Here is a 15,498-nt window from a genome sequence, read left to right as displayed (position 1 = left end):
GTTTGCTTTACCTGTGAGTAAGCCAACAAACAACGAAACACTGGCAGAGGCAGACACATAAGACCACAAATCACTTCTGCACCATTAAAGCCCTCAGAGTTATTTAGCTTTGTGGGAAAATAAAATCATTAACGTTCTCCGAACAAGTGAACAGCAATTATTTATGATGCACCAATGGTGCCCGTGAGCCGCTGTCAGTTCAACAGACTGTCAAGGACGAAGCTTTACGGGCTCACTAATACTGAAAGACTGACTGACACATGATGAGGTGGTCAAGGCCAGTACAAGTCCAACCTGAAAAGACCGCATGTGTTATCTTATCCCTGACAGTGACCCACTTTACCCATGACCCCCCCCACACCCCCCACCCCCACCTGAGGGGTGACCACTTCCCTTCAGACCAGATGTGGATGTTTTAAAGATCCAGATCTCACACTGTCCTGACAAGCACTCGTGTTTTAAGCATTGGTAAGAATGCTTCTTTTTTTTTTTTTTTTTTTTTTTTTTTTTACATTAGACAAGGGGTTGAAGTTGTTTCTTGCACTGGGACACAGGTAAAGTTTGATTGAAAGTTGAAAAATGTGCTCTATCATGTATCTATCACACATTTCCTCCCTGGATTACTGCAATGAGAGCACTTCATACTGTACGAAGGCCTTTTCTTTCTGCCAAAACACTGAAGGAAAAGGTAGAAGAAACAAAGAGAAGAGCATCAAGTGGAAAAGACTGGAGGAGTGGCATCAGGGCCCAGTGAGGGAACATTAAGTGAAAGATTAGATTTCAATAAGGTAATAATTAGGGAAAGTGCTGCCTGTGATGCTTGTGTTTACTGAAATAAGCTTGGCTTTTGTTGAGATAGTATTAAAATGGAAGGCTGATAATGAAAAACCACCAGCTATCATAAATCAAAACTTGCCTGTCACTTTTTTTTATTTTTTTTAATCCCTGTGCCAGGAGAGTAATGTGGGTCCTGTAGACGTGAGGCTGAATGGACTAAAAATTGCCTGCAGATAAGAGTAAGAACTAGAATAAGAGTTTGGATTAGAATTAAAATTCATGAACTCTGCCCAATCTTTTTTTAATTTTCCATGTCATTTTGAGGTATTTCTGGGCCATCAGTGGCTTGGCCTGGTTTTGACTGTAAGGTAATTATGTTTTAATGGAAAGTTCACTTCCTGAGGCCACTGCCAACATGCAAGCACCTTTTCATACATGGCAGAGCAGCGGGAAGGGCAAATGGACAGATGAGAGATACACCGTGCGCTGCTGAAAATAAGCAGGTGAGGTGGAAAGGTTCAGATGAAAAGAGCATGGCAGGTGGATCGAGAGCGAAAGAGCGAGAGGGAGACAGAGCCGTTGCTTGCCTGTGGTGGAGAAGTCTGGGAGAGAGGCCAACGTTGCAACAACAGAGTGGGCCGCTGTTTGATTCGATTTCACTCTTTTCATTTCCTCCCCTTCACCAGCTGCAGCCAACAGTGCAGTCTTGTTTCAGGTGCGTTGTAACCCGACGCCTGTAAAACACAACCACCCACTGCATTTACACCAATCACACTTTAATGATTATGGTTTAGGTGGTTGCATTACATGAAGCTGTCAACAATATTAATGAGTTTCATAAACAGTCTGTCAGAAAAGGAACATGTCACACTGAAACAATTAAAAAAGGCAACTGATAATACTTTTTTTGCGGAGGATGTATTGGATTCTTGTGTCAAAGGCCTGCAGCCTCTATTTCCTCTTCAATCCAGTTTCTTCTATGCACCACTTTTTAAGCGGTTTCTTTTTATCTGTAAACTTAAGCCATTATTAGAGGAGTAAGTATCTAATCTTTTCTTTTCTGTCTCCCTCCCTTTCCTTTTTTGTCCTTCATGAAACTCCACAGCAACAGCCCAACTACTGGAGCTTTAAGGTCAGTGCTGCGTGTCGAAGTGTCCCTGTGTGTTTGTCATTCTTCCTGTTGTGTGTGTGCGTTTGTGTTTCAATGTGTCTGTGTGTGATGTGTGGTATCGCGCCAGACTCCTCAGGCATCACCAGCCTATCTCCCTGGTCCTCTGGCTCCTGCAACACCCAGCTCGCATGGCATCTCTTGGCTCTTTGGGCAGCGTGTGTGTGCGTGTATGTGATTGTGTGTGTGTGTGTGTGTGTGTGTGTGTGTGTGTGTGTGTGTGTGTGTGTGTGTGTGTGTGTGTGTGTGTGTGTGTGTGTGTGTGTGTGTGTGTGTAGGGATGCAGTGGCAGAGGTGTCGGGGGTGGCGACAGCTTAAACCTCTCCAGCTCCTTTTAATCTGCAGAAGACGATTCTCTCAGGATTTATGATACCTCAGTCAGCTAGCATTAGCGACGAGAAGTCATGTGACCTCACTGAAGAATTACTCAGACTGACTGAGACATTAAGAAGACACTTCAGACGTGCCACTGAGGCATTATTGAGATAATGCTTTGACATGGCTGGGCTGCTGAATGTGTGTTATCCACAGGTTGCAGAGGGGAAAAATGGGCTGTCTATACTGGAGAAGGCCAGCATCAAGACATATTGAAGGTGTATATCACGCTGAATTTAAAGAGTTTAGCCCATTTGTTAAATGGTGTGCATTGTAATGTGTATCGCTTTGTTGAGGCATTACAGCTCACAGAGGCAGGAAAGGAGGTGTACTGTATTTTAAATAGAGCAAGTTAAAGAACATATTGATGTGTATGCGTAAGGGAAGAGCCCGGGGTTTATCTGTGGTATACTCTTCACCGGATCCCTGCTCACAATATCATTTGGACAGGGTGGAAATGTTACTGAATATCAATAGCCATGTGCCCTGACCCATGGGGAAGGCTAAGCAATTTATCCCTCACTCCCACAAGTACTTTAACCTCAAACATGAGTGATATGAAATGGAATTTAGAGCCCCGTCTGTCACATAAATCTATTACACAACCAAACGATTTTAAACTCAGCAGGACTCTCAGGCGGGTTGCAAAACCTTGTAGGTATATGATTATGAAGAATGAAGCCTTAAACGTCAAACCATTAAATCCTGATGTTTTTTAATCAAGGACTCAAAGCTAAAAAATTGTTTCATCTTCAGCAAGACTGAAGATTTTGAAACGCCGAGCTTAAAAACAGTAGAGCTATAGCTAATGATTATTTGCATGATCATTTAATCTACAGGTTATTTTCTCAATTAATTGAAAAAAAATATTCAACAATTAATCTACTTATTGCTGCAACTAAAAAAAAACTATTAAGAAAATGTAGAATGGAACAACTAAAGGGTCCAAGTGGCCACAGATCTAAAGATATTTGCTTTCAACACACATGGTTGTTGACACCTTTTATGCTGACACCTCATCCTACTCAATTTTCTTCATTTCGCACTAAAGCTCCTGAAAGCCCCATCCTACTCCCTTATCCCACCACCTCTAATCTGAGCTCAACTCTCTCCTTGGATTCCCCTGCCTGCTGAAAATAAACACTAGATGGAACTACTATGAGGACTGCATGACACTCATTTTACACCTCAGAAAAAAAAAAAAATCATATCAAGGATCTTATCAGATAGTAATGTGTTAAATACAGACCCTTTTTAAACCTTATTGATGGCAATTTTAACTGTTGGTCACGGAACAATGCACAGTTAAATGTATCTGAAAGTCAAAAAAGAAATTGTCTGGAACACATAGCTTTTTGTCATGCTTCAAGGCCACTGTTTTTCTGTTCTCTACCATCTATCAGGAAAGAGAAACATGGCATCAATCTCAGCCATCATCTCCCCTCTTGAAGAGAACGCCATTTTTGCTCCCTCTCCCTCTGAGAAAACCAATTGCCTCGACACACAATTCGCAGCAATTTGGCAAAGCAATTTGTTCCGTGCATTGATGACTCCTGGTTTTATAAAGAGACAGTACTCTAGGGGTGTTGGGGGGTTGAGGGATTGCATGTCCAGGCAGAAGATTGGCCTGAGAGTTGAAAAAGATTGAGAGAAATAATGGTAGTGGGGGGAAGAACAAGAGACAAACGGATGTGAGAGATGGATTGATTCAACTGTTTTTCTCTCTCCCTTCTGTCAAAGTGAGAGCCGGTAACTTTTTTTGTGTGTTTTGGAAAGAAGAGTCAGGTTATGGGTAGAGGGAGAAACTGCAGACTCAAAATAGTCAGCTGCAGACAGCAACAGCACAAGCAAGATACCTGGATGCAGCTTTGGCCTCTGTCGCTAGAGACTGGGAAAGAGACGAATATGTTGACAGGAAGCAGCTCAGCAAGAATCAGAGGCGAGCTTTGTTGGTGGTAGGAGAAGATAAATGAGTGACGGGGGATGAAACAAGTGAGGAGAGGAAGACGGACGACTGGAGGCAAAGACAGTCACAAGGAAGAAAAAGATATGATGGTGGAGAAATTAAAAAAGTTGGAGGAAAACAATTGGAAGAGGAGCAGATAAGATGAATGTGATTTTTAGCCATTTAACACCTGCCTCCATTTGATCCCCTGGAGGCAAAGACTTAATGGTCATTTCACACACAACAATCTGTGTTTGACATTTCTGTTGCTGATGTATGTAGTCTTACTCAAGTCAAGCAGAATGTCACATCATTTAACAGGACAAATATTGCACTCAAGAAACAGATTAGAAAGAACCAACATGTGATGAGCATCAAGATTTAACCCTGATACTTGCCAATTATCAAGCAGTGTAATTCATCCATATTTGCTGTTCTCTGTTGTTCAAGAATGTTCAAGAATAATTTGAAAAGAAAAGAATATCATCATTCCTTTTAAGAAGAATATGAATAAGAAGAATTAAAAAACAGACAAAAAGTAGCTGCCTGCTGAGCATCGTTCAGCACCAAGGAGGTGTGGAGAGCAGTGTGAAGAGAGAGGCATACTAAAAGATAATTGATAATAGATTATAACAAATAACAGTAACAAACTTTATTGCCAGTAAAGAGAGAAACCATTTTACAAATTCACCCTCCTGTGAGCAATAAGTACAGTTTGTGTATTAGTTAACTGTTATTTTCTGTTTTACAACAGCAAGAAGGAAAGCCAAGTCACTTGCATGTGCCACAAAAACAGCATTGACTGTGACTCTGCATGCATTTAGTTCTGTGTCAGCACATCTGATATACAATAATCAGTTCATGACTGCATTAAGCCGCTACGCCAGTATCAAACACAGACATCACGGTATAATACTAAATTTGCAAGCAAGCTGCCTTGATCTCTTCTGACATCTGTATGATGACTACAAAACAGAGAAATAAATAATGGCGATTTGGTGCAAAGACTGAGTGGGAAAGTATGCTCTTCTTCTTCTTTTTGGTTTACAGCAGATGACATCATGAAAGTTTTTTTTTCTGATCTTTGAGTTAAAGTGAGCAAAGTTTATGATATTGTGCTGCGCTGCAATGCTTCGATGGTCTTTATTAAAGTGAATTAGTGATGAATCGCCCTCATGCATGAATCATACATCAATAACAGCCTAAATTTTCCCTGTGATCCATGACGATAAAGATACAGGAAAAAAAGAAAGGCATGAAAAAATAGCATGTTTTCAATGTTTTAGAACCCCCACTCCAAAATTTCACAAATCATGTTTGCAGGGAGCTCATGTCTTATTAAGAGGGGCCAAGCCCCCCCCCATGCTCCCCTCTAGTTTGTCCCCTGCACTGTATGAATCAGCCAATTGGCCACAATGTGGGAGCTCACACTGAATGTAAACATGAAACCCCTGGTCGTTTTGAATATGTGGCCACGTAAGCCTGGAGAAAGCAGACGATTTGGTCTGTCTGTTCTGCGGTGTGGTTAAACTTTGTAAATCATGGATACAATTTTTGCCACAACATGTAAAATAATATTAAAATAGATTCACCACAGCTTATAATGGATCTTGTGACAGCAGTCATGAGGGAAATTGGGCTGCAGAAATGCTCAAACTGGAAGACAACTAAAATGCACAGTGCCAGCAGTCCGTGCAATTGTCTGACAGCCAGCTCATTGGCTGTTAAGGCAATTAATCGGGTTTCATGACCTCCCTCAAAACTGTACATCAAACAACTGATCTGGCAGAAATTGCACAGGTAAATTTACATTTATTTTCCCAGGAAGCATCAGTGCTGTTTTATGACACTATGTATTTTTGCATTTTTCATCAAAACATTCTGTCGCTAAAGTGAAAATCTACTCTTTTTTTAAGGTAACAAAAAGCTGAAAACACATGTAGCTGTATAAGGTTAAGAGGTCTGCAGACTAAGACAACATTGAAGTGTTGGATGTTTGATGAGATGTCCTCTCCCAGACATAAAAACACATACCAAAGCTACTGATACCTTGACCTTAAAACAGAGCTGTTTGTATGTGTGTGTCACTGTGCTCATGCTTGTGTGTGCAAGCACACGAAACAAGAAAAGAGATGGTGGGAGGTTGCATTGAGTTTAATGCAGTTTGTAGCCTAAGGTCTGTTGTCAGGCTGCCGTGTCCCGCTTTCCACTCCATTCGCTTATGTTCCACGTAAGATCATCCTGTTCCCTACTTGTTCCTCTGTTCCGCCATGCCCTTATAACAGTGTAGAGTTCTCGACAGTAATTGAGTGCTGTTGAAAAAAGTCTAGATCACTCTAAAAGAAAAGGTTGTGGCGGAGGGCGGGCGGTAGATGTAGAGGGAGGACTGAAGAGGAACATAAGAAAGAGGTAGAACCAGTTTCCCTCAAAAGAGGCTGTGAACACCATCATGTATAATACTGGCATGTCTATCAGGACCAGATGCAAGACCAGATGGTGTATTCGCATGTAATATTTACAATTCAAAATTACTGCACAGAGATATTTTCGGTTTTCATATCACATAAACCACCAATATGGAAGTCAGTGTTTGGAGCCTGTTGTAACAAGGCAAGCCGACTAAGAGCCTATATAACGACAGCTGTGGTAAGCTCACTCACATTCATATATTGTGATTTCATCATTGTAGCTGTTGAGCGAGTTGAGCAGTGCTCGGTCACTTTCCCCGCACAGATTTTTTTTCTTTTTCAGCTGCTTCAAAAATTTAAAATGCAGACATTGTGAGAAGCGAGCTCAGTCATGCAGCACCGTACTCTCAATTAATTCCCTTTTTCTTTTCATAGAAAGCTCCAACTAGGTTATTTAGCCTTGAGATAAAATTCTCACATGCACCAGTAGAATGACTCGAAAATGGTGATTTCGAAATGTGGAGTTACTCAGTGTTTTCCTCTCAGCAGTGCAGAAAAAAATGAACAGATGTTCCCAGGAAAAATCTTCTATGGCTTTTGTGTTACTCTTACTGAGTAATTTGGTTGGGCTCAGGCCCCTTGCTCCATTGCAGTGCCCGTTCCAAATTTGGAGTTAGAATTTTGACTTATTTTGTGAAGATTAGATGGCTGAGATTTTCATCTAACTCCTGTTAAGAAAACAAATGAGTATTTCCCAAAGTGTCCAACTATTCCTCTAAATATGAGGTTACTACATTCATAAATTTTACTCCCTAAAATTGGTTAAACCAAAACAAAATAGGTTCAAATTCATTAATAAGACTTCTGGATTCTGAGCAGATGAAATGCCATTCAACACCCACCCTACCAAACATGTATAATACGTTCACATTGAATTTGCCCCTATTGTCTTTCATATCTCACTGTAGCTGACCAAAATATGACACCATGCAGTATGTGCTTCTCCTCTGTGGTGCTGTTGACTGTGTTGTTGTTCAGCGTGGTCACAGCTTAGATGAATGACCCTATTAGAAAACATGGTGGGTGTTATCTGTCAGAATCACCATCCCTCTGCGTGCTCAGACACTGTCTGCCACCACTATCTCTGGACACCACAACTATTATTCTGTGTGTGGGTGTGTGTGACTGAATTATGTATGATAGTGACAGAAGGTGTGTACATTAAAAAGAGGATTTTTTTTTTTCAGTTCTCAGACCTGATGGGGGTTTAGACGTTGCCTCGTAAACACACGTGTGATAGCAAAGCAATTGATTTAAAGAGCAAACTACCAATAGTCCTAGTGACGTGTTGCTAGATCCCTAGTTTAGTTACTGCCTATTATATTTTTGCACCAATGAATTAAGTGATTGACCAGTCGTTTAGGTGTAATGTTTCCCATGTTCACTACTTTGTTCTTTGTTTTCCAGCACAAATTTAGCACAGAATATAGCAGAGGCTAATTTATTTAGGTTTGTCTAATACTTTTGGTCATAAAAGAAAGTATTGAACAAACTGAGCAATAAATGTCTATACAAAATTTCCCGGCTGTCCATCCAACCAATAGTTGTTGAGGTATTTAAGTCTGGAACAAAGCATGGCTCTATAGTGATTTGAATATGGCCGTTTGATGTTTTGCTGCATTTTTCTGATTGACATCATTATAAACTGAATACTTTTGGATTTTAAACCGCTGGTCAGACGTAAACAATTTGAAGATTGCCTGGTTTCTCGGAAATTGTGATGGACATTCTTTTACTTTTTCTTTTCTTGATATTTATGGTTAAAAAATTAATTAATTGAAAAATATCTATGATGAAAGTAATCTCTAGTTGCAGCTCCAGATTACTGTGCACCATGGGCTCCTGGCTTATCGCCCAATTAACAAAATCAAAAATGGATGTACAAATAAGTTCTGTTTAGTGTTTTGTGTTTCTGAATGAATTCAGACAGCTCACTGCTGTGAGTCAGTGAGCGCAGCTCTCTGTGTTGCTTCTGTCAGTCTCACGTTAATTAAATACCACGTTAATGGAAGTCGCAGTAGATCCATGCTGCAGTTTGACTCAGGCAGAGGAAGGGAGAAGAGGAAATCCTTGGAAAGGGGAAAAACTGTTCATGGAGGAGACGGGCACAGCTACTGTACTGTAGCTAAGGATGTGTCTGCCTCTGCCATCCAAACAATCAGCAGACAGCATTCTGGGAGCTCATTACAGCAGCCTCTGAGCAGGAGTAGACGCTACAGCAGTGGGGGATCAGGGAGCCAGTTCAGTGAGCTCAGCCCCAGCTGCACTAACAGTCTTTCAGCGAGAGACGCCTGGGCATAGGCCAGTGGGATAAACCCACAGTGACAGCCCGGGATTTGCATGAGCTTCTCCTCCCATCCCACAAGCACTCATTTAAAGTTTGTAGCTTCACAGGGACAAGAGTTTGGATGAGGGCATGTGGGAGGCATGCAGAGTCGAGCAAACATGACATAACTTATGCTAAGCTGGAGCACAGTTTCCGGCTTAATTTTGCTCCTCACCCACTGTAGGTGATTCATGAAGGCTGATGCCCTGGAGTGCTGTGCCATTTGAGTACAACTATATTGTGTTTTTCTGCTGCAGCATTCAACTGATGTCAGACGCTGGTAATTCTTATTGAATGACTGGTAGCTAAACCATTGTCAAGGTCTCGTTAATCTTGTTATGTGGTTCATTGTGTGGAGTCTCATTGTGTGTTCACTGTCTTTTTTCCGGTTGGTGTTACTCTATTGGTGCTGTCCAATCGATTCTCTCCGCCTCGAATTCACCTCTCAGTAGATGATTGTGTGTCTCCATGTGTTCTCTCTTCCTACAGAGCCGCAGTCCACGGCATTCCCAGTCTACCCAGTCTGGGCTTGCCGACCAGGCCGCCAAGCTCTCCTTTGCCTCCGCTGAATCCCTGGAGACCATGTCGGAAGCCGACATCCCCATCGGATTCAACCGGATGAACCGCTTTCGCCAGAGCTTGCCGCTGTCCCGCTCTGCCAGCCAGAATAAGCTACGATCTCCAGGTTAAGATTTGAAGCACTACTGGCAGGTTCTGTCACAACAGGCTGGTTGGACTTCAGGCAGATTTGCAGCTGTCTGTTTGCTTCATATAGCTAGTGATATGAACTGCTGTGCCTACAGAGAATGGGAGGGAGTGTTATGCTCTCATCTCATTTATTGTAACAGTTTTACTTTAGTCTAATTGTTCTGTTTCAGAGAACTGGAGAGCAGTCATTCCTGACTCTACATTTTCTCGAGCAGTTAGAGAACTTGCAATACAACAGATTAATCTTTTGACTGTAGACAATATATTCCTAATTTATTCAGCCAGAAAGCATGGGCAAACTTTTTTATTAAGTCTGTGCAGGTGTATGAGCTCTAAAGTATATTTTACAGTATTAAGTGTAGAATTATTAAAGCATACCATTTTGTTCAGGAAGTTATTTTAGTTTATTTGACTGTAATACTGCATACTCGTGTTGATCTGGCAGGACTGTGGATATGTTTATGTGCAACTGCATGAGTAAACTACAGAGTCACAGTGAATAGGTTTACTACTAAAGGCCCTTGGGAGAGTAGAGAGGATTAGTGTGAAGCTGGACTGAATTCATAAAGACCAAGGTGTGGTGTTACATCAGGCACGGTGAGATAAAAAAAAGTGGCTGTAAAACTAAAGTGACAGTGACTGATGAGGGATGTTTTGAATGAGGAGGGAGAAGTAGAACAGCAATCTTTCCACTCCATGTCTCTATACTAACTGCTGTCTTTGTTTTCTTCTCTCCCTAACTCGTCTGCAGTATCACACTTATTTTGCTTGACTTTTAATCACTGGTCTTTCTTTGCTTTGTTTGTTCTTTTTGTTTGTCCCACGGTGTATGAAGATGAATATGCAGGTTAGTCAGGCATCAGACTCGTCTTTTCCTATAAAATCAAGGGTTGCTGCAAAGTTCACTATGCAGTGTGGTTTTTTGGGGGGTGATCAAATATTCATTATATCTATTCAATTATTGATAGGAGGTAAGTTTTATTTAAAAAAACAAAAAAGTAGTACCAAAACTTAAAAATGCCTTAAACATGAATCTTGGCACCTTAGTCCCACCCAGCTCCCACACTCCTTTTCTCATATTCAGAAAGAGAGGACTGATGTTTACACTGTCAATGATTATTCATCTGATTGTAAAAATCATTGCCTAGAACTCATACACCAAGAGGCAGAAAATTTGGATCACATTTGGTTTTGTACTTGTTCTCTCTATCCACTGAAGGCATTACCTTCTGACTCAACCGTCTCTCCTCTATCACCCTTATTTAGGCGTGCTGTTCCTGCAGTACGGGGATGAGACACGCCGGGTGCATATTACTCACGAGCTGAGCAGCCTGGACACGCTGCATGCTCTCATCGTCCACATGTTCCCTCAGAAGTTGACAGCGGGTATGCTGAAGTCACCCAACACAGCTATCTTGATCAAGGATGAGGCGCGTAACGTCTTCTACGAGCTGGAGGACGTCCGCGACATCCAGGACCGCAGCATCATCAAGATTTACCGCAAAGAGCCCATCTACGCTTCCTACCCTGCTGCTGCACACCTGGCTAACGGAGACCTGAGGGTGAGGAGAAGGGAGCTGGGGGAGTTGGGAGGTGAACAGGGCAAACCGGGTTATTTTAGAGAAAAAAATGCTGTCTGATCTCCTGCAAGTCTGATGTTTGACAACTGAGCCGTCAGTGAGAACTGCTATAATACTGTGCAAGGTAATAGTGTTTTTTGTATTTCAGCGGTAACGTTGACAGGCTGTTGCGGTGTATGTGGGTTAGTAATTTAACAGGTATTCCTCCTGGAAATGTATTTTCTTATCTTCAAGTAGGCCATCTGTTGCTGTGCAGACACCAGAGAACAATGTTCCTCTGTGAAATGAGCATATTTTAACATCCAAAGCTATTTCTGCTTCAGTGAAGATCAAGGAAGCCTGAGGGAAACCTTTTTTTTTTTTAAATTATTTTATACAGAACCCTGCTTACCATCTGCATTATTCACACAGTGCTCAGAACACAACTGCTATTAACGATGCAAACAGGCAGTGAAAAACGATTATGCCTGTGTATAATGTGTGTGCATGCACTGTACTGTATGTTTTGTGTGTATGTGATTGTGCACCCCTTCGTGCATGTTCATGCCTGTGTATAAAGGGAAAGATAAAGAGACAGCCCACCAGCACCCTTAAACTGCAGAAGCTCATCTACTTTTTAAGACACCCTCAAACTGAGTTCGACACCAGAAAATCTTACAGGCATGATTTCAAGTGACACTTTTATTGGGCAACACCCAGTATCATCAAAGTTACCCATCATCTTTCATAGTAAAAGTCCGTAAGTTCTTTTGGACTGTAAACGCAGACTGCATCTTAACAAGCATCCTGCCATTCTTTCCTCCTGTGCATGTTGTGTGCTGAGCAAGTAAAGGCTTGAGCTGTGTCTTGTAGCTTAAGCTGTGTCCATACAGTTTGTGCAAATCAGACCATCTCATATAGCCATGAATATACATGATTTTGTCCCTGGGCATAAAGGCTCAGCAGCCCAAATTCTTTTGTCACGCTCCAATATTTTCTGTGTATTGCATAGTGACACATGACAATGTTAGCTATAAAGCAGAGAGACAAACAAAAACACTAAAAACAGGGATAACAGCAACAAAAGTAGTTATGTGACAAGGGAAAGGAGAGTATTTGGCTTTTGAAAGCTGCAGAAATGAGAAAAACCACAGCAGGCGTGAATCCCCAACAGGAAAACAGAGGCAGAGGTGGGTAGAGAAAAGCGCCACGACATGTTTGATGACAGTATGACTCTGAACAAAAAAGGCAGGTTGAGAAAACTAAAAGCTAAGTTGAAAATAATGGACACAAATATATTCGCCTGAATAGCTCCCTGTCACGATGCTACTGAAAAGAATAAATGGATATATTGACCTCTTGAAAGGTTTCCATTTTGGCCCAGAAAGTCAGTTTTCTTTTATTTTATTTTAAAACTCCAAAAAGTTTAGAGACTCATTCTGCCATTAGTGATTTAAGTGGTCCTGTGAGAAATTTACCATCTTCTGGACGTAAGTCCAGTGCAGTCCTGGAACATGGCTTATTATCTAAGCCATGTTCATGCCAAACTGACTCATGGCAAACACAGCACTGTCATATGCAAGTCTACATGGTAACTTTCAGCCCTGCTTGTTCATTTCAGAGGGAGATGGTGTACTCGTCTCGCGACTCCTCCCCAACTCGCCGCCTCAACACCCTCCCCTCCTCTACGGCCTCGGCGTCTTCTGGCTCTCCATCTCGCTCACGCCTTTCCTACAGCGGTGGACGCCCTCCCTCCTTCGCAGGGTCCCATTCCCAGCATGAACAGCCCCGACACCCCCACCATCCCTCAGCTGGCCATGGTGCCAATGCGGGCCTTTCTTCTTCACCCAGCGCCATCCTGGAGCGCCGTGACGTCAAGCCTGATGAAGAAGTTTCAGCGAAAAACATGGCATTAATGAAGAATGAGGGGCTGTATGCAGACCCCTACAGCTTGATGCATGAGGGCCGCCTCAGCATCGCCTCCACCCAGTCTTTAGCTGCCATCGGAGACCCCTTTAACTTCCCTGTTTCCAGTGGCCTGTACCGCCGTGGCTCTGTGCGGTCCCTCAGTACCTATTCAGCCGCTGCTCTTCAAGGGGACCTGGAGGACTCCCTCTACAAGCCTGGAGGTTCGCTCTACTCTGACACATACTCCTCAGCCACTCTGGGCATGGGTTTTCGCATGCCACCCTCATCCCCACAGAAAATCCCTGACATGCAGCTGAGGGACAGGGACTCGTATTCCAGCTCACCCAGCCGAGCCTCACCTGTCAGGCAGACTTTTCGCAAGGACTCAGCCTCCTCCTCTGTGTTTGTGGAGAGCCCGAAGTCGAGGCCCAGCTCCAGTTCAGAGCCTCTGTGTCTGACAGCCGGGCCCGGGGAGGGTAGCAGGGCCACGCCTGGTTTCGGTCCTTCATTGTCTGGACAAGACTCTGACAGTAGCAGGTAAGTACCAGTCTGTGTCAGTGGTGAGGTATGTTGTACTGTGTAGGGGGGTGGGGGGGTCCTGAAAAACCCCTTCAGCCTCTGCCATTTTAAACCAGTACTTTATTTCTAAACATATTTTTCCAGCTTCAACTTTGGGTCTTATTCAGTCACAAATGTTTTTGAAAGATACTTTATTTGAAAGTTTTCAGAGGCTTCAAACAGCTTTACTGCTTAAACTGATGCATTAAAAACTGCAAAAGCTATTATGTGCCCAATTGCATCTAATCCGTTTTTCAATTCACCAGCTCATTAAGTGTTTTGTAATACAGTTGTAGCTTTTCCTTTCATAGGGATCATCGTCTGGAGCGTATGGAGGCCATGGAGAAGCAGATAGCCAGCCTGACGGGCCTGGTCCAGAGTGTGCTGACCAGAGCACCAGACAGTGACAGCACGTAAGAGTCTCCATTATACCCCATTAACCCTGTAAAACTCACAGATACAGCCTCAGCTCAGACACATAGGCAGCATTATTGACAGAAACAGCAGCAGGCCATTATCAGAGCCATTATCAGTTCCATAGCAGTGAAGTGGTACATTACTTTGCGTGAGCACAGCACAAGTACAGAGCACTAACCATTTGCTGCAGGGCACAGTACTATTGATTTATGCACTGATACATAGAGATGTGTAAGATAGCTTGTCAGTAGACTTTGAGTTCCTCATTTACAGTGGACATTGTTATCATGGCACTTCATCCTCATGAACACAAGAGGGGCTCATTAACAAGAAGATAGCTTGTTAACGTAATCAGTCTGATAGTGTCCAGTAGTAGTGCTGTTAGCGTTAGCACTGTAATTGCCTTGCCCTGTGGCCGTTGATCCTCAGATGCGGCCTGCTGCGTCTCTGCATGATGGCGGGCTGCCCTCCAGACCAAGGGACGGAGTTCTCACGGCCATTACCTTTCTCTTCCAGCGAGAAGACCGAAACCAACAGTGACGGCTCCGCCACTGGAAGTGAGTACAGCAGTGTAATCGTGATCTGTATTGTACTGTTACTCACCAGTCGACTTGTTACTAACACTGCTGCTGCCGTGCTGATCTCTGCAACGTCTAGAAATTCTTTTACTATTTTTTTTTCCTACTAACAATGAACTGAAATTTACAGAGGATAATGAACTTACAAAGAAGCAATGATCTCCTGGTTTTAAGACTGTCTAAATCTGACAGAAAGCTGTTGTCTTTATCACCTTGTTGGTTCAGTTAAGGGATGCTGAGTTGGTTGAGGCTGCTGTCACACTTGTGGTTCGTTTGTTTGGGAACAAGAGAAAAAAATGATATGTTTAGTTCTGGTCCAGTTCATGTTTACACTGACTCTTAACTAACAAATCATGAGCTGTAAGTTTTATGGACTGACAGGTAATTCACTGACTGTATCATCAATGCTACATGGACCCATGTGGGGTATATTCAAATATTTTGAACACCTTGGCCAAAGATATTCATGCATGATAGAACATCAGATCCTCACGTTAAGGATTTTTGCTCAGAAATATCACTAAAATGATTATTTGTTTAGCAAAATAGTCGCTGATTAATTTTCTGTCAGTTTGTTAATTGACTTATCGTTGCAGCTCTAGTGGGATCTCTGTCATGTACTTAATGGACTTGATGGACTGCCAAAGTACACCGAGTAGACCAGACACACCAGAGTTTGACAGACAGCTTTCACACACCAGCCCAAACAAA

At 42.6% G+C, this 15,498-nt stretch overlaps 1 protein-coding gene across 7 annotated transcripts in view; it reads left to right on the top strand.

Annotated features, from left to right (window-relative positions):
* Positions 1–15,498, top strand: part of si:ch211-278a6.1 (SRC kinase signaling inhibitor 1) — a 96,502-nt gene that overhangs the window by 59,331 nt on the left and 21,673 nt on the right. For 4 of the 7 annotated variants that reach the window (XM_041062130.1, XM_041062126.1, XM_041062129.1 and 1 more), the window contains 6 exons: positions 1,883–1,909; positions 9,549–9,744; positions 11,034–11,329; positions 12,948–13,771; positions 14,104–14,205; positions 14,639–14,766. In XM_041062130.1, the coding sequence (XP_040918064.1) occupies positions 1,883–1,909; positions 9,549–9,744; positions 11,034–11,329; positions 12,948–13,771; positions 14,104–14,205; positions 14,639–14,766 (1,573 nt within the window). The remainder of the gene's footprint in view (positions 1–1,882; positions 1,910–9,548; positions 9,745–11,033; positions 11,330–12,947; positions 13,772–14,103; positions 14,206–14,638; positions 14,767–15,498) is intronic. The other 3 variants (XM_041062128.1, XM_041062127.1, XM_041062125.1) reach the window with 2 other exon arrangements.

This window comes from Toxotes jaculatrix, chromosome 18, assembly GCF_017976425.1.
Source record: "Toxotes jaculatrix isolate fToxJac2 chromosome 18, fToxJac2.pri, whole genome shotgun sequence".
NCBI lineage: Eukaryota > Metazoa > Chordata > Actinopteri > Toxotidae > Toxotes > Toxotes jaculatrix.
This window is presented reverse-complemented; position numbering and strand designations above follow the sequence as displayed.